The sequence below is a fragment of the Channa argus genome, chromosome 5 (assembly GCF_033026475.1).
Source record: "Channa argus isolate prfri chromosome 5, Channa argus male v1.0, whole genome shotgun sequence".
Classification (NCBI taxonomy): domain Eukaryota; kingdom Metazoa; phylum Chordata; class Actinopteri; order Anabantiformes; family Channidae; genus Channa; species Channa argus.
In genome coordinates, this window is record NC_090201.1 from 23747557 (window position 1) to 23770726 (window position 23170).

At 44.8% G+C, this 23170-nt stretch overlaps 4 protein-coding genes across 5 annotated transcripts; 2 read left to right on the forward strand and 2 right to left on the reverse strand.

Annotated features, from left to right (window-relative positions):
- The first annotated feature begins 126 nt into the window (after positions 1-126).
- On the forward strand, positions 127-6713 carry klhdc7a (kelch domain containing 7A). Its single transcript, XM_067503590.1, has 2 exons — positions 127-5526; positions 6440-6713. The coding sequence occupies exon 1, from the start codon at positions 3231-3233 to the stop codon at positions 5493-5495; it is 2265 nt and encodes a 754-aa protein (XP_067359691.1). The 5' UTR covers positions 127-3230; the 3' UTR covers positions 5496-5526; positions 6440-6713.
- Positions 6714-7221: 508 nt separating this feature from the next.
- cfap107 (cilia and flagella associated protein 107) lies at positions 7222-8956 on the reverse strand. Its single transcript, XM_067504274.1, has 4 exons — positions 8864-8956; positions 8245-8355; positions 7746-7887; positions 7222-7511 (listed from the first exon to the last, which is right to left on the reverse strand). The coding sequence occupies exons 1-4, from the start codon at positions 8954-8956 to the stop codon at positions 7222-7224; spliced, it is 636 nt and encodes a 211-aa protein (XP_067360375.1).
- On the reverse strand, positions 7869-12960 carry aadacl4 (arylacetamide deacetylase-like 4). Of its 2 annotated transcripts, none has more exons than XM_067503595.1 (5): positions 11319-12960; positions 10709-10934; positions 10348-10411; positions 8245-10255; positions 7869-7887 (listed from the first exon to the last, which is right to left on the reverse strand). In XM_067503595.1, exons 1-4 carry the CDS (start codon positions 11493-11495, stop codon positions 9472-9474), a joined length of 1251 nt encoding a protein of 416 aa, XP_067359696.1. In that variant the 5' UTR covers positions 11496-12960; the 3' UTR covers positions 7869-7887; positions 8245-9471. The 2 variants fall into 2 exon arrangements, with proteins under 2 accessions (XP_067359696.1, XP_067359697.1); XM_067503596.1 differs by lacking the exon at positions 7869-7887 and having other exon boundaries at positions 8255-8355; positions 8864-10255.
- A 5-nt stretch (positions 12961-12965) lies between these two features.
- On the forward strand, positions 12966-22294 carry dhrs3b (dehydrogenase/reductase (SDR family) member 3b). Its single transcript, XM_067503597.1, has 6 exons — positions 12966-13985; positions 18227-18370; positions 18581-18700; positions 19150-19388; positions 20899-21024; positions 21129-22294. The coding sequence occupies exons 1-6, from the start codon at positions 13791-13793 to the stop codon at positions 21211-21213; spliced, it is 909 nt and encodes a 302-aa protein (XP_067359698.1). The 5' UTR covers positions 12966-13790; the 3' UTR covers positions 21214-22294.
- The last annotated feature ends 876 nt before the right edge of the window (positions 22295-23170 follow it).

Here is a 23170-nt window from a genome sequence, read left to right on the forward strand (position 1 = left end):
TTTTGTGTACATCACTGTAAATATTGAAAATAATCAGAGGATATATGGGTTACAGTGAGGGATGGTCTCCGAGATAGTTGGAGTTTACTCTATTTCTCCACTTTTGTTTGTACTTCATTCAACACTGTCTTCAGAGATCATTCTTGGCTGAAAGGACAGAAACATTTACAGCCTTTCTGTTTCTCATTTGGGCTTTTTCTATCTACAGTATATGGCAGGTCTACAGGGGACAGCGGTTAAAAAAAAAATAATAAATCTAACACATGTCTGCTGTTTTGGGGTTGTGGTGCATGTGACGTTCGAAGATTATTTCTCCTTTTGGTGTGTTGCAATTGACAGCACTGAAACTCATTGTCACTGGCCTGTAATCCAGTTATTTACTTGTGACACACTATCTTAAGTAACCTACATTGTGTACAATTCGTAACTCTTATCCAGACATTTACAGTACTTGTAGGATCATTTTAGCCACCATTCCAGGGAGGTGCTCACCTGAGGCAGTGTGTGTCAACAGGGTTGTTGGATTTGTTTCATTTCACCTGTATTAAAATGGAGAGATGATAAAACTCAAAGCCTTGACTTTACTTAACACTCTGTGTACGACATGTGTCTGACTTGTTTAGCTGCAGACTTGCGTCGCCCAGCAGCCTTTAATGCCGGGTGCAGCCATTATACCGTATACAATACTGCACGTGCAGATCCGTGCCGGAATGGTTTGCAATCTAATTCCATGATAATCCCACCGTATCAGGGTCATTTGAAAGGCAACCCGCCAATGCCAAGCGGTAGCCTCCTTTCGCTACCTATAACTTCCAATGCTTACTTTCTTTCAGCTGTTTTTTGCTCATATTGACCCAAGTGTGGCTTTTAAGGAGATTGTGACATTGCTGTTAACCCTTAGCAGTTTGAACTCTCTCACACACACGGCTTAATGCACAGTAATCCTGCATTTTTTGGACTTCACAAGGATTGCAATTTAAGATATTCTAAGGACACAACATGTATTAAGGGATTAAGGTTTAAACCAGGTGCGAGGTAAGAGGAGAGATTTTTAAAGCTTAGGCGAATGGAAAGGATAGACCTATCCGTTTGGGATATCGGCTCACCTTGCCAAAGTACAATCCATATTCCTTCATTCCGGAGATGAGACCTGCATAGCACAAACGTTATTAACACGCAGTCATATTCGCTGTGACTTTATTTATTTATTTTCTTTCCAATGAGGGAAGCAAAGGGCATGAATTCATGTCCACGCACTGTGTAGCATTATAAGTCAGCTATCATTTTAATTTTGATTCAAGAGGCTCTTCTGCTCCCCCCTTTTTTTTTTTTTTTTTTTTTTGCTTTTATCACTCACTTCACATTCAAGAGATGATAAACAGGTCCATCTCCATTTCTGAATACATTAGAGAAAGTACAACTGGTCTTTATGTGACTCTATCATCACACCAGTAGAAGGACAATATAACTTTGCATGTGTGTGCGCGTTCATGTAAATGTTGTATGCATTTATTATATAAAGTTAATGGTATGGACCAATGTCTAAAATTTATAACATTAGCTCAAAGACAGACTTCCTACTTCAGCCATTAATGGGAAACATTTCTATTGTTTTCTTAGTAGCAATTGGCGTCAGTTATAAGGACATTGATGTGAAAACAATTGCAGGCTTATTGTTGCACCTTTCATTCTGTTGTGCTCTTTAGAAATCAGTGCAGCTCTTGTGAGAATGCTGCGTGGCTCCTGCAGATTAGGTTTGTGCCACTGCAGCTTTCTTTTCTTTTATTTAAGGAAAATTGATGACTCAAGAAATGTGAAGGTCACCAAATACTAAGCTTAATCTTGTGTGTTTAACTGACTACAGGCTTCTTCCGCCGTGCTACCATGCTTCTCTAATCTCCACAGTTATTATATATAGCAAAAAGCAGGACGCTAGATACAATTTGTTTTTTTCGTCCGTTCTTGCTCCTTCACATGTTGCACACCAACAAACAAGAAGAAAGTAGAAGTGCCTCCACGCAATGATGCAAGAACTGTTTACAGTTTCGTTTGTTAGCAATCACGCTCAGAATAGCACAGCAGAGCTGCCTCTTCGGCTCATCTGTGAATTATTCAGTAGTCAGCCGTGCTTGCAGAATCCAGTTTCCTCTATGTCAACTATCAGGCTCAGCTATCAAATGACCAAACAGTGCTCGTGTCAGCTAGGACACCCGACACACCCTCAGTGCGCCGTCTGTGATGCACCTTTAAAACGCTCGGCGGTGTGCTGTTGAAATAAACACTGTTCTGTTGTTGACCGCAGCCTCACTCAAGTGTATTATCAGCTACACAAATGACAGGCTGACAGCAGCAATTGAATGCCATGGCTCCCATGCGATAGAGATGTTTGCATGTCAGTATAGTGTATGAAAATGAACAACGCTGTCAGGTTTCTCTGTAGACACTCTTTCCATCTGGCATTCTTCAGCTGCTTTTGGATTATTTACAGTTCTATGTGTTTATAATACCAAGCGACGGCCATTTAGTTGTCCAAGAGCAATCTTCAGCTCCTCTTTAGAGAGAGTCATTTAAGCATCTGCACTGGCGCAGAAAAAAAAAAAGACCTTTGATCTGTGGCATGGCTGTGCAAACAGATGTATCCTGCTTATTAAGTATTTGATAAATGTCACCTATCATCACTCCCCACCCCTTATACAAACCCTGTTTTCCTCCTGCAGCGGTGGCTGTGTGTCTGGGCAAGTTAAGCAGCGTGATCTATCATACTTTTTTTATGGACATTTTCAGAAATTGTCGCCATAAAGCATGACCCGAACCACTCCTGTTGTTTGTGAACACCAAAGCAAAGGACGCAGCAAAAACACAGCTCAAACTAAGTTGAGATTAGAGTCTCTCACTTCAGAGTTTTTAGACGTGGGAAAAACTTGGATTAGGCAGCAAACTGCATAATCAAATATTGGCTGTTGACATATTCTGTCTATGGGTTTTTTGAATCTACATGTGACTTGACACAGGTAGTGCATGACCAGAGCCCCGCCTCTTCAGAGGCCGGGATGCAAATAGTGCCTCCGAAGGTATCATTTTGCACTTGATCCTTTGAACAAATAGGCGCAGTCATCAGCTCGCAGCAGCTCTTCACAATGAAAACCAGCCAGCATGCCTCCATCAGCTGAGAGGCATTAACCATCAATAGGATCATTTGACCAGTCGACGCCGCTACCACTGCTACAGCTATGCCCATTGCAGAGCTTTTGGGAGTCCAGTTTGACATGCAGCTGCTGTTGAAGCTGAGCATCTCGGTGGCTGCTGTGCTGCTGGTTTCTTGGGCCTACAGGTTCTACAGCTCCAGGGATGCAAGGACGATTCAGATCTGCACCAAAGAGCCAAAAAATGAGACCTGCCGAAACTCCAGGACAGCACAACGATGTCAAAGCTCACCACAGCACGACACAGACGATGAGTACCAGCGATCCAGACCCTCGGACACAGACGTCACTAAAGACCCGACATCTGACAGCACCGTAGAAACGCCACCAGAAACTCACCTGCGCCACGCTGAAAATAGTGAAGATGCATTTATTATGTCATACACAGGCCAAGATAACATCATGAAAGGGGAGATACTCCCTCATCAGAAGCAAGCAGAGCTTACCACCAGTAATACTTCATTTAGATCTGCTTTGAACCTTCCTGATCCAACAGACAGTGGGATGGCCAGTACGACGGGGCGCCGCTCCCCTTGCTTTTTGCAAAAGCTGGAGGGCAGTGTGGGTGTAGGCAGGGAGTTAAGGCAGGACTTGGAGCGCCAGGGGGCCTACTCCAGCTTCCTTTCCAAGGCAGAGATCAAAGTGGAGGATGCTAACCTGGTGCTGGAAGGAACGGGAGACCAGATTGCACGTGGAAAGATATACGATTATTATTTTGAGTCGTCCTCTCATTCTATTACAGACTCAAACCCTGTGCTTAGTCAATATGAGAGGCACTCAGAGTCACAGTTGGTGGAGTACGGAAGCCGTAGCAGCAGCATCACAGAGTCTCCTTCCTCTCTGAGCCCCATCATTATGCGTGATCTGGTTTTACCAAAACACATTGTTGAGTCTCCATCCTCACCAGGAAGCCTCGAGCTGAAGCACCCTGCAAGGCCTGTACTCCTACGCAAGGAGAGCTATCTCTCTGCAGCAGAGCAACATGAGCTTTCCGTTCCTTTTCTTTCTTCAACAGCCTCAACTGCCGTGACTCACTCTCAACCCGCAAACAGTGATGAGTCCATCTCTGCACACCCATTGATCAGTCCCTCTACACGCAGCAAAGAATTTAATATGAGGGAGGAAACTGATCTAGAGAGTGTAGCGGGGGCTCCATTTCTTTATCTTCCAGCAAAAACCCTCGAAGGAGCAGATTTGGAAAGCTTGAAGAGTAAGCTTGATCTGGGTAACTGTTTGGAGATGCTGTACCTGGCCAAAAAACATGGCGAGACCTTGGTGCAGCAAGCAGCTCTGAAAGTCATGTCAGACAACTACCTCCATGTGCTCAGGGACCCCAACCTCTTCGGGCGGCTGATGGCTGACGAGCGGGAACTAATCCAGAAGCAGAGAACGAGGGGGAGAAAGTTCATCATGGTGGCTGATATGGACCCTCAGGACTGGGCAAGTAATACAGAAGGGAGGACGTCCAGCGCAGTGTACTATTATGATGACTACAAAGACTCCTGGCGTTCACTCTGCCCGATCCCACAGGAAGTCATCTCTAAAGCCTGTGCCATGTGCACAATGGATAACTACTTATTTGTGGCGGTGGGCTGCCAAGGCACAGACAGAGAAATGACACCCTCAAAGCGAGTGTTTTGCTACAATCCTTTGACATCCATTTGGAAGGAGATCAGTCCCATGAATGAAGCCAGGCCCCGCTGCAAACTGGCAGCGCTGGAGGGCTACATCTATGCCATCGGAGGAGAGTGTCTCTCCTCAGTGGAGCGCTATGACCCGAGAGTGGATAGATGGACATTTGTGGCTCCGCTGCCTAATGACACATTCGCCGTGGCGCATCACGTCACAGTGTGCAACGGGGAGCTGTTTGTTTCTGGGGGAACTCTCAGATACACGCTGCTGCGCTACAGCCCCAAAATCAACAGCTGGAGGCCGGGTCTGTTAGCCGGCAGCAAAGACAGAACGGCGGACATGGTGGCTGTGGGGAAGTTTTTGTATCGGTTTGATGTCAACCCGCTTCTGGGTGTCGGCGTGTATCGCTACCACACGGTGGCCCGACTGTGGTACGAGTGCAGCTCCAAACGGCTGCAGCGCTGCCCAGCGTTCCAGTGTGTCCCAATGGATGACACAATCTACTGTGTCAGCCGCCAGTTCACCATGAGGTTCCACGCTGATGAGATCTCTCCTGCTTTCATAGATCAGGATTTGAGTGTCCTCTCTGCAGCAAAGGGCATACTTTTCCCCTTTGTCCTTTCACTCCCTGATAAGAAGCCCCGGCAGACCAGCGTCTAAGGAGGACTCGGTTCCCTCCTGATAAGATTAGGTAGTGATGGAGTATCCCCTGCAGAAGCATGCTTTACATCAGGCTTCCTGTTGACTGAGTGGGTTTTGCTTTGCTCAGGTTTACATTCAACTCAACCCCTAATGCTGTTGCACAAACGTGTAGCCACTATGTTGTCAATTGCATTGAGGTGTTATTCTGCAGTGTCTGCTTCAGCTTAACGTTCTCGGACTGCGTGTTTCACACAGAAATGTGTGTTCCCTTATGTCTCAGCCCTGGCAGTCGATGTTAAGTATTAGTCAGACTGCTGTTTGCTTAGATTTGCACGAGATGCGCTGCCGTGTCAACAGTTTGCTTCTTTGATTTGTCACTCCCTCCTGTCATTAATTTAGGTTTATGTCATTCTGGAAGCTTAACCTCGTTCACTGTAAAGATAATTCATAACTAAGCCTCAGATTAAATGAGTTCATCCAGCTCCAGCACATAACAGACATTAGACAGTATAGAGATAATCCATCACCGTGCTCCACTGTGTAGGGCACAAATATAACTTACACAGTGGCCTGGATACAATACACTTATCTACAGTTGCTCTTTAAAGATGACAGGAAGTGAATGATTATGCCGTGCAATATGAATAGGTGCACATCTAAAAGCATTTGTATCATTTCAGTCACTGTCTGTGGTGGTCAGAAAGAATTGTGCCTATTTTTGATGTTTACTGAGCTGATTCTTTATTCATTGTATCAACTAAACCGCTTTGTTTTGCTGTCTCTTGTGTCATAAACAGAAAAGAAACACACAAATGTGTCATTTATTGCTTCTTAGTCCACAATTAGTGGATAATAGTATTAGTCCAGAGTGTAAATGAATAACATGTGTTTAGAAATCACAGTCACAATGGCAATATGCATTAGAATGATACAGGAATTAAATCGAGTCTCTCACTGTACAGACTCTGCAGCCGAGCGCTTCACAGTGATCACAAGTGACTACAGCGCCATCGTGCGTCCGAGGAGGGAATGACGTGCGGGCGCTCTGGACTTCCCACAGCACAGAGGTGTCATGTGACAAGAAGGCCTATCAGCAACACAGCAGAGTGATTAACTAGCCAACAGTGGGTGAGACGGAGGGCTTCAGCTGCACTGGAAGGCCGCAGGCGGGCGGGGAAAAGAGAGGCAGGCGCAGATGGTTGACCATCAAACATAAGCATCTTTGATTCTTCCTAATTAAACACTTTGATTCCCTGTAATTAAACACCTAATGGAATGGGAGTTAGACACGTCCCTTCAGACTCTGCCTTGGATGACTCATGGATTCTGGTTTGCCTCAGTACCCAGGTCATTCTGGCATCAACACTCATTTTATTTTTATTCCCTTTCTTGTTGTTTTTTTTATTTTTTTTTCTAGCCAGAGTATCTAGAGTAATACTAACAGCCTTTTCTGAGTTTCTGATATTAAGTTAGTAGGAGTGAAACAATTCTCCTTGTGTTCACAGACACACTGAAACCGTTCAGCACACAGCACAGTAAATCTACAGTAGTAGTCCTCACAGCCACATAAAGAGAATAATGTTTAATTTTTAAACTCCTTTGATTTCCCAAATGATAACCTCCGTTCATTTTTTAAAGCAGCCAACCTTAAAAAAAAAATTAAAAAATAAACAAACCACAAAGCAGCATCATTTTGGAGAAGAGCTTTTTAAATTAACAAGTAGCATCTGAGGCGATTCAAGAGTCAATGCATTGACCTCAAAGCCTGTTTTGGTGGCGTGAGGAGACCGAAGCAGCGATCTGGGACTTGTAGATGCGAGCGCCGTCTCAGATCCAGGTCTTTGTTGTGGTGATTGGCCGCGTGGAGGTGGCTGGAGAGCGTGCGTGATGCCCTGGCGAAGCGGCTCTGGCACAACGCGTCGAGCGGATGCCTCTGGTATGCTGACCTGTACACAGTCAGTGATGGGAGCTGTGACTGCTGCTTTTCCAAATGGTGCTTTGTGGACCGCAGCGTGCCAAAGCTGGTTGGAAGGACTGGAGAGGAACACAGAGGAAGCGAACTGTTACGGAAGCCATTAATTACACTGGTGACTGATTTGGAACAGTGAGCGGCATCTGGGGCCACCCAAATTTAATTGTTCACGAGCACAACTGCCGATGTGTTTGGTCCATACTAAATTTAATAAGCTTGAAGCACTGGGTCCTGGATGGCTTCAGATATAATTTCCTGTGTGTAATTTGTACATTCATAGCACTTTGAACTCTTACCAGAAACCGGTGGGTCAGACGTCAACCTCTCTGAATGCCAGGGATGCAAAGTGGGTAAAGCGTAGCTCTCTTCATAATTTGTCCTCGAGCAATCAGAGGACGGCGCGCCACGATGTGCAAATAGCAGCTTGGATGGAAGCCCCTGGAAAACCACACACAGCCGTCTAAGCACAGAGTGTGACACTTCACTGGATGAAGATATAGAGGCCACGGCCTATTCTTTTACAATAATCTCCAAGAGGCTCCTCCACGTTGGCCGCAGCAAATTGCTCTAACTAGCCTCAAAGTGCTCACTAGGACTGATGATTTTACACATTCTTCATGACTGCTGAGTCTGACCAGAAACTTGCTTTCATAAAGACTTTTATCACAGTCCTTTATCTTGGCCATCAATAATATGCAGAAGTGGCCACAATCTGGAGAAGAAAGCCCTGACTTGCAGAGTTGTGACAGACATTCAATTGGTGTTAATGCCATGAATGAGCGGTTAGGGGCTGACCTCAGCTCTGAGCAGGGCCGATCTCCTCTCGCAGACATCTGGCTTGAAGTCCCAGTGGGGCTGGTAGTCCACACGACTGGCGCTGCTGGCTGTCTGTGGCTCCCGAGTGAACTGTGTCGGACAGAAGAAACAGACATCCTAACGAAGAGTGAGGAGGGCGAATACACATGGACTCGAGCAATGAGTCAAACTTCACCATCGATCTGCACAGCTGTACAGTATTTCTTAAGTCATTTCTCCACACGGGTCCTGAACCAGCAGCCCGTGGCCGAACCTCACATCGATGCAATTAGTCTCCAGCTCCAGCCTCTCCCACCAGGAGGCTGCGCTGATGTAGCTGACTAAGCTGACTGAGGCTGTCTAATCACTCGCTATAGATTTGACTACCAACGGAGGTGCTGCAAAACACTCGCACTTAGCCACTCATGTGCCGTTATACTTTGGATCTGCAGCGCAAAAAGACTTGTTGTCACAGCAAACTTAAAGTGGGATGCTTCAGACACATCATCTTATTTTGATCCTGCTGCCACTAAAGAATTGGATCCACGGCCTTCTGGTTCCCTCTCAGCAAATGTTCTATTATTATTACGGTTAATAAAAGTAAAAAAAACAAGCCTACCTGAAGTCTTTCTTCTGCCCAGTTGCCCAGCAGCACTTTGTTTGCATACCTCTGCTCTATCCTCCATCCGGTTTGGGCCCATTTATCTGGCATCCTCCCTGCTTGGTTCATACTTTGTCTGCCAAGCAGCAAAACTGGAGCCCTGTTAGAACACGGTTAGCTAGTCAGAAAGGTAGCATGCAGGTGCATTCACCTGGGCCTCTACTGGCAGAAGGAGTGGGGGAGAACTAGAAGAGCCCTGTTGCCATGGATACAGCAAACACTCAAAGGGAAGGCGAGCAGAATATCCTGGAAACAAGGAGGTGGCGTCTTACATCTGTAGTAAAAAGAAATACCTTCTTTAAATCTTGGGAGTTGCATTTCCTTTTTCAGTAGTATTCTCTATAGTTTTAATAAATAGTTCCAGAAAGTGTTTCCAGGCTTTTTTATCCTCAGGCTACTTTGAAATAAAAGGTGTTTTTTTTATTGTTGTCTGTGGATTTTTTTTTTTTTTTTTATCCTATGTGGACAGTATACTTTAATGAAGAAAAACACTGCCACCGGGTGCAATTTTTGTTTATTAAAATGTAAAGCAAGATGGAACGTATAATAAAGTACATTTATGATCCTCACAGTGTTTTCACATAATCAACAACACTATCCACAATCCGCTGTGCACAGGCAAAGCTGAGCCAGCCCTGGTTGAAAAAGTTAATGATGCCATGAAAACCGTCCGTCACGTGTTGCCAGGTGACCTCTCTCTCCAGGTCCAGCAGCCGTTTCCTGTAAAGAATCCCGTCGTCTCTCAGGACGTCGTACTCACAGGTGAGGATGAAGGTGGGCGGGGTTTTCTGAATGACGGCATCATCCCCCAGTAAGGGTGAGACCTCAGGTTCCAAGCCGGCTCTGATTGCGTGATACACCTCCCCGTCATACTCTGGCGCTGGGGGCTCACAGAAACCCCGTGCGAGGCACTCGGGGGGTAGGTTTGAAGGGGAGAGCCACTCGTTGTAGCGTGGCCTCAGTTCGGTGGGGACGTGGTTACCCTCCAGCACATCCTGGCACACAGACGTGTCCCCATTGAGGTACTGCAGGAAGTAGAATGCCATCCGGCCACGAAACAATATGGGCACAGCGTGATTTTGCTGGTATGAGGGCAGGTTGAAATCTGCCATCTGCAGGACTGGGTAGATAAGGACCTGAGCGCAGGGGAATGGCAGATGTCTGTCCTCTCTCCTCGCCAGCCTTTGGCACAGTGCTGCTGCCAGGTTAGCCCCAGTGCTGTCTCCTCCGACTGCCACTCTGCTGGAGTCCACGCTGAACTCTGCCTCAGCCACCGACAGGAAGTGACACGTCGCTGTCTCACAGTCGTCCAACTGGACGGGGTATCGGTGCTCAGGGGCTAATCGGTACCTAGGAGGGAAGAGGTGACAGTGTGTTCAACCCTGCGTATCTGGAAGGCAAAATCGGTTTTCGAATATTTATGCACATTGAGAGAAAAGTACCCAACAGAGACCACCGTGGTGTCAGATTCCTGTGCGATGCGCCGACAGACTTCGTCGACAGAATCTGTGCAGTTACCAGGACGTGAAAAAAAGTTATGCTGTGGTCTTTAAGAAGATCCACAGTAGAAAAAGCACAGACAGAACATGATCAACTTTTCCCCTTCTTTCTATCTAGACTCTTCTCCTTTTCTGTATTCAGACAGCATATTGTTGTATTATATTATTATTATTATTATTATTATATTATTAGTATTATATTAACAATTTTGTCATTCAAATACAAATAACTGCTTACTATATGAATCCACATCTTATTTGATAAGTGAAGATTATTATAAATTAACCTTTACAGTTCACTCACCTATACTTCCCAACACCCACCCTCCTCCATGGAAATAAACAAGACCTCTTCTCAAACCGTTGCGAGCAGTGGTGGCCTCATAGACCCGCACTGGCACTTCAGAAAACCTCATGTCCTTCACCCGCAGGCCTGCGGGAACTGGATTTAAGGCAGTCAGAAAACAGGCCACAAACCATCGGATAAAGTTGACCTGATGACAAATGCCCAGGCGATGCAAGAGCCGACCCTGGCGGGAGAGAACCACCAATGTGAGCACGAGGGAGGGACGACGGTAAAAATGTTTCTGATTATGAAAGTCGTTCTCCGTGCGCAGCCATATTTACCATGACAACATCAAAGAAGTGGAAACGTGTGACCTTGACTTGCCTGCACCTTTGCTGGACTTGATTTCTTATCTAAAATTTCTATGATCTCAGCTCTATCAGATGCTGGAGGACAAATAAAGGGCGGCCATATCTGACAAAAGCCTAGAAGAACTGATTATTTGTTTAACACTATGTAGGAAAATAATTGAGTAACTATACAAAAGTTAATAATAACAGATTCAACAGCACACAGGAAACATACAATAATAAGCACTAACAATTTCTTAAATAATGGAGATACTCACCACAATTGCCATGCCAACAAACAAGCCATGAACCATGTGCAGTTTCCCCCTATTTGTAACCCCACGAGGAATGTCTGAATTCATCAGCTCCGAGTACACAAGTCCAATTACCAGAAGGAGGAAGGCCGCCACGAGAGCGGCAAAGCCAATTATTAAAATTGCCGAGCCGATGTCCATGGTGGTCGGTGGTCAGGTGTGCTGAAAGTGAGCCATTAGGACTAAATGTTCTACCTACCTGTGTTCAGCCTCTTTCCACCCCTCCCACATCCGCATCCACTGCATTCTGACCTTGGCGGCACGCTGCATATTTTATGACCTTTATGAGTCAAAGTAATTACATTTCCTGAAGAGGCCAACTTGTTGCACCATAGACTATTTCCAAAGTACCCACGAAGTTGCCTTGAAGGCAGCACTGTGTTTGCATACATCTGCGGAATGTTAGGTTTCCTTTCCTGCTTTTCTGCACGACCTTTGCGGATTATAGCTGCACTCGGGGCAGATTGGATGTTTTCGTTATCTGGTGTCTAAAGAAAGAAAATGCAGTCACAGTAGATGCTGACTGACAAACAGCCTTATCTGAACTTTCGCTGCTGATCTGTAGATGGCAGTGATAGCATGGGTATCCAGTTCCTTCTGAAACACACTCTATTTGCATGTTTGCATTCTGTGTGCAGCCTGAAACCATTTGCCATTCCCCACCACAGTGTATATCTTTTAGATTTTTGTCCTGTTTTTGCAAATCCACTAACTTGTGCTTAATTTTCACTTCAGCTGAGAACACTTTCCAAGTGCAACTTGACTTTAGATTCCCATTTTGTGAACCTCAGAGGTTCCCAAAATGAAGACAGCATCTGGACTCGTGTTGTATTGGGGTTTTGAGCAGCCCCTGGGAGCCTCTTTGCCTTTCCTAAGTAGCTCAGCCCAGCACAAAGCCTCCATTGTGAGCTTGCTCTTTAAACCCATCCCAGTTGCTGAAAAAGCCCTGCATTCAGCAATACCCAGTAAAAATCACAGTGCCGGGGCCAAAAATCACAGACTGGAATCTTGTCTGAGGCCCATGAATTCATAGGATTTGTTCAGGAGGCAATCGTGCCTTTTTCGGTTTGTCACTCTGCCAGGCTTCTGAAACTGGCCTGACCTATTTCCCAAATTGCACTGGCGCACACAAAGAGTACAGCTTGCTTTGGAAGATACTGTTAACAAATTGGGTTCAAAAGCCGATGTGGTTTTTACGTGTTTGAGTCCAAATGCGGGGACATAAGTCTGTGTGTTGTCACTTTGCTTAGAAATGAAGACTGAGCCATGACTTGATCTTCACGTGCAGTCAGGTTTTCAGCCTCTGGCTCATCAGCAGTGTAGCCCATTCCATCGCCCCTGACTTTTCCCACTTTTGTAGCCCTTGAAGGGGTTTTGCATCTCCCTCCACTATCTATTACAGGTTAATGAGGTCAGCTGTTTTTGCTTGGGGAGTAGCTGCTGATTACAGTTGTCTGGTTTCCCAAATGTTTGCTTAGTGCTCCGCTGATGTTTGTGTGTTTGCCCGATTATTTGTTTTACCTAATCAACCTGGGGTCCTGATAAAGACTAGCTGACCAGGACTCAGTCATTTCACGCAGCCCCTGTAATTCCCCCCTCTGACACCCTTATATAAGAAAGTTTTTGTTGTTGGATTTGTATGGGCTGTCAGTGAAGGCTATGATTGCAACATCATTGTTATTGTGAAAGTTGTGTAACGAGGTTAAGCTCGAGTCCGTGAAATAGTGCGGTGGATCTCTGCCGGAGGAATCTGGGCGCCCACCTGGGAGGCGGTGTCGCGGCCACGGGGGGGGGGGCCTGGACCACAGATTGAGAACCGCCGCTGTAAACACACGAAGGGGGTGGAGAAGAGGCAAGTCCGCAACCACTCAGGATAGACGGGCACTGGAGCAAAATATTCATGCCCACTTAACATGTCAATCAGGATTTATGCCCTTTCAGACCTCCCCTTTAGGTTTATCCAGGTCCTTTCACTAGCTGAACTACCGCAGCCAGGGCAGAGGCGCTAATATATAAGGCAGGACAGGACAGGACAGGACAGGACAGACCAGCCAGCACAACCCCAAAGCCCAACAGTTTGAGTAGCGCGCGCCGCGGAGCCTCGCCTGGACTTGTGAACCACGTTCCTGTCTCTCTACCACCGCTTGACAGGCGTAATGACTGATCACTCACACATTTCCAGATCCCGGTGCATGTCGACTAACATGCCAGAGCTCCTCCAAGTCCCACGCTTGGGCTTTTTTTAAGTGCGTCCTCGCCTGTGGATTACTCGTGCCACTCTTCGCGAAGCTGCAGATGATTTTGTTTACATGCGGAAAAACTCCCAAGTCGGTGCTTCTGACCTGTCACGCGCGCTGTGGGGGTAATCAGCGGTGCGCGTAAACCTGCGGCGTTTCCAATAAGTGTCGGCTGCTTGTGTCGCGAGCACTTTGCGAAATGGAGTTGAAGAGCGCGTGTCGCGTGTTTCTTTTCCCGGTTCAGATGTTTTATTGTATAATTAGGGCGAGTTTGCTGTCGCTGTTGCCAAGCAGGAGGAAGGACCTGACCAGGGAGGTGGTATTGATCACCGGTGGGGGGCGAGGCATCGGGCGTCACCTGGCCAAAGAATTTGCAAAGCAGGGAGCCAGAAAGGTAAATTAGTCTGACAACACACACACACACACACACTTACTCCCACTTTACTAACACATTTTCCAAACACTTTTTTTTTAGCAAGTCGAGCTTTTGCTGCAGTTTACTTTGTGTCAAAATCAGCTGCAATAGTTGAGCAGCTTGGATCCCCCCCAACACACACACACACACACACACACACACACACACACTCCTCTCCCATCCAGCTTCAGGTAGCCTGTTCATACCTGCTCACGTTGCCCCGCCAAGTGTATTGTTGTTCCACTGATTAATAAAAAAGCAGAGATCATGACCTCCAAGCAGCCTGCTTGGTCCAGGGAGACCAGTGACACTGCCCTGAATTTTGGCTCAAATGTTGAACAACAGCATGGGTCAACCACGGGGCAGGTCTGGACATCCCTCAGGGCAGATGGATGTGATGTGATTAAGTGCAGGACTGGGCTGATCTGGGGTGGCTCTGCTACGACTGACATGTCTAGGAAGTGTACAGAGATTTGCCTGTAAATGTGAGTGTTGGTGAGCATGTGTTTTCGGATTGGGGTGGTATGTGCACAAAACCGCACTGAAATGGCTTCAAAGCCAGTCCCAGAACGAGCCCTGCTATTATTCTATTATAGGGTCTTGCTATTTTTTTTGAGCAGTCTTTGCACTGCTGTAAAATCTGCCAACATATCACAAAACAACAAAAGGCACCATAATGCGCCTAATAAAAGCCAGATTAACTTTTGTTTTCAGGCGTAGCAAGAGGACGCGAGATACCTTTTATGGAGTGTATCAAAACAAAGTGAAGCCAAAGGAAAAGGCTTTGGGAAGAACAGAATGCATTCTCTTGGATTAGTCTAAGACAAAGGTCCTAAATATGATGGAAAGGCATTTGGACCAAGAGACTGAGGTTAAAATTCATCAATCCTTTCTCCAGCTGGACAGTGAGGTGAATATTACATGTGTTTTGATCCAAATCCTGCTCTAATAGGATTCTAAACAAAGGGATCCAAAAGTAATGTGATTACACCAGTGAGTCAGACCAATCTGTTTATGTCAGTTTTCTCAGTGGAAATCAATTTTAAATGTCACGTGTCCAGCTGTACCCCGCCCCGCTCCACCACCCCGCTCATCCTCTAGGAGCCGTCGCTCGGGCCTGAGAATCTCCACTAGCTGCATGACAGGTCCTCATCACCGCAGGTCAGGCTCACCTCTGGTCCTAACATCATCTCCAGCTGCAGTTTGTCCACCGATCCAGTGGTGAACATTACACAGCTGAGTGCCTGATGAGCCACTGGTGTCCCCTTCAGCACTAATGTGTTAACACAGAGCAGCTCTATTTGTGATCACCTCGGGTGGGAGGCATCAGTACACATGGAGGAAGATGGTGGTAATTTGTCGGGTAGAGAGAACGCAGCAGCTGAAAGCTGCGGGTTGTAATTATCCGTACATGTGTGACATGGGCTCCACATCTTGGGTGCTCTCTTAAGGCGCAATCCTAGCTGCTTGACAACATTGCTAAAAGCTCAATGAAACACTAACTGCCTCCCTCTGTCTTTCAATGCCATCTCCTCGGGGAATGAGCAAGAAGAAACCAGTGGGTTTTAAAAGCTTTACTTTGCAGCTGCACAACAAAGGATGTCACCGTGCTTTTCAGCACCCCATTGTTGGGTATTATCAAGGTGTGAAGGCTTTGAAAACAACACCTGTGGTAATGTGTATGACAATTACTCCCTGCCTAAGGAGATGCTAAAAGGAAATAGGACGGTAATTATGAATAGGGCTGACCTCTGTGAACTTGCACTCACCCCAGTTTTAGCCCCTTTGTGACTGGGAGCCGGAATTTCCTTTTCCCTTCAGATTTTGTGTTTTCACGGTGTGAGGAAGACTACCTACAGCGTTAATGAATGAATCCAGCAAGTTGGAGAGCTAGGGGCTCAGGAGGGGAGCCAGGTCTTCTTTTACTGTATGCTGTTGGGGGGGGAGCTGTTGCAGAACGAAGATCTGAAACAATAAACCAGACCAAAGAGTTTTAAAAAATGCATCCAAGTGCAGAGTGCTGAGAGAGTGTTCACAACATCCCCAGTAAATAACTCCAAACAGCATATTTCTTCATGCCTCTTTTCCCAAGTATTTCTCTGCACCATAACAACAACCCCTGAAAACATTGATTTTCGTGTGGTTGTTAACATTTCATACAGGAATGACGGCAAGGAAGATGAATCACAACACATTGTGTGTGTGTGTGTGTCTGTGTGTGTGTGTGTCTTTGTGTGCTGTCCTGGAGACGGGAAGCACACCGCTCCCAGCTGGGTATTGCCCTGCAGCTGACCTTGCTGTCTCCGTAGTAATTAGACAGCGGCAGGCGACTGCCTCCTGAACTCCTGCTGCCCCCTCTGTGTGCCGCCTCTCCGCTGGCCCATACAATGGGTGTGAAAAGCAGGGTTCGAACCCACCCGTACAGTCAGACCTGGAGGATAACATACCGCTGTGGCTCAACTGGAGCTACCGGGGAACACGGAGAGCAACAAGTCAGCCAGCAATGAGTGGCATCTGCACTCTCCCTCTCTCAAGGTCTTGTCTGAAGCTTTGCAACATTAATTTGTTGATTAAGGCACTTGTACTTACAGCATGTGTCGACGTTAAGTCTTGTTAGGCACGCATAGTTAGAACAATAACTGGATTATCAGTGATGGGGGCTTTGTGCAAGGTCAATTAATACTGTTTTCTTACTGTTTCTTTTCAGATAGCAATTTGGCCAGTGCTTGTTTATTCTGAGGGTCCTTCGTGTGGTGATGGGCGATAAACTAAATGAATTAAATAACATTTCAACAGGAGAGTGCAGACTTTTAATGAGAGCTGTCAGCTTTGTTTGTAAGGCTCAAATCCTATTAAAAGCTTTCAGTTATTTATCAAGACCTGTCTGCCTCCACTGATTACTCAAATGGGGCTGCAAATGAAGCAAACAAAAAAAAAAAAACCCAATTACAGGCAACTCAAACAAGGTCTGTTCACAGAGGAAGCTAAACAGTTACTGCTCCAGATCTGATAAAGAAAGTAAAGGGTACTTTTCGCTCCGTAATCTCTGATGTCCCTCGAGCATTACAGTGTTAATAATTCTGTGTTTGCTTTGCTTCTGCTGCAATTACCATGTGATGCATTTCCATGAAAACTGAATTAAAAAAGCATAGCAACACATTGATTTGGTCAATTTAAGGATTGAAACTATGCAAACAAGCTTAATGTATTTGCCAGTATGTTGTGCTTGGCCCCAGACAAAGGCTGAGTAAAAATTTCCAAAGATTGGCACTGACTGAAAGTGTCTTGTTATGCAGATGACAGGTTTAATTCGTGCAGATGACTGTGTGATCATCTATAGCTGTGCACACAAAACCTCAAATCCTTATGAACAGTTTTGATGGCTGCTGTGAATTTACCACAGTACACATTTACCTTTACTTTAAGTAAAGAAAATAGATGTATAATACTACATGCTCACATAAACTTTCCCGTGTTCTCCTTATCTCACATGTCAAGACTAATAAATCACATCTGACAGACACACTCTCTTTTGTGCGTGTATGCGTACACACATGCCGCCTCCCTGTCTCCGATACACAAGATCACTTTCCAGAGGACTTTTTGCGCAAATATTAACCTTGGTCACGGGCGAGTAGCCAGATCCCACACTGGTAACCTCAGCACTTCACACATGCACCGTTTTCACACTTCCAGACCAGAAGTGACAGGGCTCATCTGCCCAGCAGCCCATGTAATCTCTTTGAGAATTTGTGTTTGAGAGATGACGAGTGCTCACCCCCTGATTTCATTACCTTTCCCTGACCCCAGAGACTGACAGATCTAATTGCCCAATCGCTAGTTCCCCCACCTCTATCCAGCCCCATGTTCCCTGCTCAAATGACTGGCCTTCATTTAGTCTCTGGGAGGATGAAGAGACAATTCATTCTCACAGCAGCCCCCGAGCCTTTAATCTTGCTCGAAAACTTGTTAGAGTGAAAATGGCCTCTCTGTTCTCTGAATGAAAGGAGCATTGCTGTGCTTTCTCCAGGTCTCTTTGCCAGAAAAAAATGTGCATAACACACGTGATGTTTTGTTGACTGATTGACAGCAATTTTTTTTTTTGTTGTTGTTGCGTTTATAAGCAACATGGCCTCATGATCTTTTAGTGCAGAACCTGCTCTGTTACCTTCTTAAAAAGTGACTTTAAATAAATAAATAATAATTTGTTTGTTTTCTAGGTGATCTTGTGGGGCCGCACAGAGAAGTGCCTTAAAGAAACCGCTGAAGAGATCTCTCTCTCAGGGACAGAGTGCCATTACTTCCTGTGTGATGTGGCCAATCGGGAGGAAGTTTATAAGCAAGCCAAGGTGGTTAGAGAAAAGGTGCGTCAGCTTCGTATTTATGAGGATATATCTAGAATCATGTCATTCGAACACTTCCTCCTACGTCTCAGCTCCGAGCCGCTCGGTTTCCCATCTGGTGTATACATTAAATTTCATCTAAAACATCTGAACGCACAACTCTATCCTCTCATGAACACACAGAAAATGTGGAAAATGTTTGACTTTTTTCTTTTTCGTCATATTGTTCAGGTGGGAGATGTTACTATATTAGTGAACAATGCAGCTGTGGTCCACGGCAAAAGTCTGATGGACAGCGATGATGACAGCCTTCTGAAATCCCAGCATATCAACACCATGGGACAGTTCTGGGTAAGACTTGGAGAAATCGCAGCAGAGGCCGTTTGCATGCAGATGTAGGGGAATTCCTCCTCGCAGATTATCCTTATCATTTTCATATTTTGATTATAGCACAGGAGTATGTACGGTAGGCAGCCCCAGAGTTGTCAGTCATTGACTCCTATTATCGGAGATTAAATAGGGTATTTCCAAATTGACTCTCTCAGCCCCAGAAACATCAGAGGAGTTTTGAAACTCATGGCATTTTTATTTTGAATGGAGATCAAAAGACTGTAATATGCTGACAGACATGCAATTATCAACAAAATGGAAATTGAAATTTAATCTGCGAGGGCCGGTTTCTCCTGTTAGTTCGTCTTTTTACTCTCCTGAATATATTTCACATTTTATTACAAGTCATTCCTTTACTTTGCCTTTATTCTCCCATTCAATCTCCCGTTTTCCTTCTTTCCTCGACTCAGACTACAAAAGCCTTTCTGCCTCGAATGCTGGAGCTGCAGCACGGCCATGTAGTGTGCATAAACTCCATCCTGTCCCAGTCTCCAATTCCCGGGGCCATAGACTACTGCACTTCCAAGGCCTCGTCGCTGGCCTTCATGGAGAGCCTGACACTGGGCCTGCTGGACTGTCCTGGTGTTGGCTGCACAACAGTGCTTCCCTTCCACACCAATACAGAGATGTTCCAGGGCATGAGAGTCAGGTGAGAACTCAACTACAGTGGAAGATGAAGGTGTATGCTTCTCATTTGTTTAAACATCCAGCCATCCATTATCTTTACCGCTTATTCTGCCCATTTAGGGTGGCTTTGCTGCACCAAAAGCTGCCTTGCTGCTCTGTTAAAAGGTACTATACTGGCATTGTTGACTTTCCTTTAAACCACTTGCGGTGTGATTTCACTCTCGATATTAACTAAAAACACCTTGGGGAAACGGGGGAGAAGGGGTGTGGAGTTATGCTAATGTTTTTTGGTAGAGGAGACTCACAAAAGATTGCACATGACTCAAGTGTTTGGTTGAAAGCAGCCAAAGAAAATGATCCGTTTTATGGAGAATTTACCTGTTCCTACTTCCGAGCTGCACATCTTAGCGGCCTTTGAAAGTCACAGTGGACATTATGTTAGACACTGTGCTGCCGATGCCAGTGAGTGCCAGTATCTGTGTAAAATGAACTCTGAGCCCCTTTTTGTTTTTTTTAGTTCAGTGTAAACAGGAGAAGGTGTGTTAAGAAAAAGGTCAAAAAGGTCAGCTTAATTTCAATACGGCGGGGTCTCTGTACCGAAATCCTACAGACTGTTTATGCTCACGTTCACACGTTACTGTGACTGCATGTCTGTCGATTGTAGGAGGGATCCAGAATCCCCAGAAGAAAGCAACACATGGCACGGGGAGAACATGCAAACTCTGAAAATCTATTTCATTTTTAGCCATTCCTGCAGTGTGGGTCTGTAATAAAATAATGAGTCCTACAAGATGAACCCTAGATGCTCTGATTTTGTTTTTGTTTTTTCCCCTCTATGCAGCCTTGTGGTTGACATTTGTGGCTCAGAGAAATATTTTGATTAGCATTGGACGAATTGCTCAGATACAATTTTGACAGCATTCATGGTTCATGAATGGCAGAAAATATGTCCCATCTCCTGACCTTTCCACTGTAATGAGCTACTCGCTAATACATCATTATTGTAAGCCCAATCTGAAAAATTCATATTTTATGCCCATTACTCTTGTTTTTGAGTGCTCATCGTCGGAACCAAATGAGAAGTGCCTGGCAAAACGATAGACTGAACTCATGAATCCACTGAAAGGATTAAATAGGATAGGAAATATCCGCATCATTAGCAGTGCTGCAAAGTATGCATTTATGATTTTGCACAATCCTCCAGCTTCATGCAGATATCCCCTCATTATTAGGAAAGTTCTTTCACTTATTCAGAAAGTAATTCTTTGGATTCATTCATTGCTGATCTGTCGAAAATGACACCCAACCTTTCCCTTTTCTGTGTATTTGTTTTTAGGAAACATCATGTGCAGGTTTGCAGAGTGCATATAATATCTTAGCCTTGTTGCCATGCTGCTGTAAAAACATGTATAGCTAGCTGAGGCAGGCTTTGTTGCCATTGTAAGATTTCATAAAAATGTCTCGACATGTTATGAGCAGCGGATACAGCTTCAAGATGCATTCTCTCAAAACTATTGGCCCTTCTTCTGTAGGTTTCCGCAGCTCTTTCCTCCTCTTAAGCCAGAGGTAGTTGCCCAGAGGACCGTGGATGCTGTCAGAGCAGACAAAGCCTTCCTCTACCTGCCCTGGACTATGCACGCCCTCGTCATTCTAAAAAGGTGAACCTTTTCTAATTTTGTTTTAAATGTTGGTCTCGTTTTTTTCCCCCCACTTTATGCTTCATGCTTGACATTCTGTCCCCGGGTCTTTATTCTCTTTTCAGCTTCATGCCACAAGTTGCACTCGAAGAAATCCACAAGTTTTCTGGGACTTATACCTGCATGAATACGTTCAAAGGCAGGACGTGAACCTGAATTTCACAGACTGTAAGAGCAACCTCAGGTTGTAATGAAAGGAAAATGGACCTTAAGGTATCTGAAATTGGAGGAGGCCCCACGATAGAGTGCAGACAAATACTTTAGAGGACATCCACAAGAGGCTTCCGTCTGCCAGTAGAATTAATTGATAAACTGGAGGATTCGCTCTGGTCCATTTTGTATGCGCACAGCATGGAGGACTGAATGCCATTCTCACTTTGAACACAAGCCATGCATAGGTCTGTACCAGTAGTTACTCTGGGAGTGTTTTGTGCCACTTGTTTTAGTCTATTTTTACACTTCTTTTTTTTTATCTGCTTGTTATTGTGTCTTTGAATCAAAATGAGGTAATAAAATTGAGATTTAGTGACAAACACTGTTTCTTTGTGTATCGTGAAAACAGAAGAAGTGAACACTTGGGAGACGTACTGAATATTGCGTCTGGTGTTTGACTCCCATGGCAGTGAGATCACACCTTTTGATTTATTCCATGCATAAGATCAGTAGTGTCTGTGACAGACAATGTTGGCAAAACCGAATATGTGCATTTTGTTTGTTCTCTGCTGACAGAAAATGGTGCAGGGGGAGGGTTTTACTCTCTAAAGACATTAGAACCTCAAATGAAGCTGGCCAGGAGCTCCTCCTCACACATGCATAGTGGACTGAACCCCCTTGAGAAAAACAAGAGCTTTTAAATTTTAAAGATTGTCACCCAGCGGAGCAGTGTGTCTGGCTGATGTCTTTTTAATGGTCTACAGCGCAGGCAAATAAGAGACTCCTGGCTGCAGACTGACGGACACTGAATGTGAGTAGAGGTCAAAATCAATGTTGGTTTTAGTATGTGGGTTGTTGAAAATACGATTATTTAGAAAATGAACAAAGCCATCCTTAAAGTTGAAGTATATTATTGTCTGCTAAGAAGATAATATATTTTTTTAGCTTGGCATATCCACATACACAGTACAACACAATATCTTTAACTGCTGCACATTGTTCATAGATCATACTGTACAAATGTGATCTGTATTAGTAAAACCCCAGAGGGATATTAAAGAAAAACAATGGGACAGTATGGAGCCTCTTTTGGTTTATTACATATTTATCTGAGCATGTTCCCAGGCACAATCACGTTATCAAAAGAGGACTGTAGAAATTCAGAGGATGACAGTGCTTCCAATTTACCTTCTGATTGAGGATATTCCTCAAGAAGTAGTAAAAGCATGTTGTCAGACTGAGTAGAGCAAAGCCTGGTAGATCCGCTACTTTAGTAGACGAACACTTTCCAAAAAGGAGGAACTGATCTGTGATTTAATCTTGTGTAAGCTGCTTGGGAGCTTGTATCAGTTAAAAAAAAAAAAAGTCTCCAGTACATTAACAGCTTAACACTCAGGGAAATGTACTTATTTGCTTTCTTGTAGAAGGACTAACCACTTTGATGAAGGCCTTGCACCACTTTCCCATATGTCTGGTGAGGAGTTGGATGAAAATATCAATACCCTTCTCAAAAATTTGACTCTACCTCCGGCAGCCAATTATCTGAGATTAGCATAAAGATTTAAAAGCCGGAGGAAATGGCTAACAGCTAGACAACATTTACTAAGAGTGGTATTGATTTAGTTTCATCTAACTGTCAGCAAAACAGGCGGAAAAAAGTGGAACTATGGAAAGGAAATGTGGAACTACTCCTTTAAGTGAAATATCCTTGGGGACGTTCAACTGTGTCCATGACATTGCTCTGTGTTGAAATATTTCTTCCCATTCCACTAATATCATACTCGCATTTTAGAAATATTGACGGAAATATTAAGAACACGCATAAGTTGACCCACTGAATTAAACACATCGGTACAATTTATAAAACTATTTACAAAACTATAAACAATTTATAAATCTACTTCTTCTCCGTTCCTTGCTAATGTGAACTGAGACACATTAGTAATATTTTCTT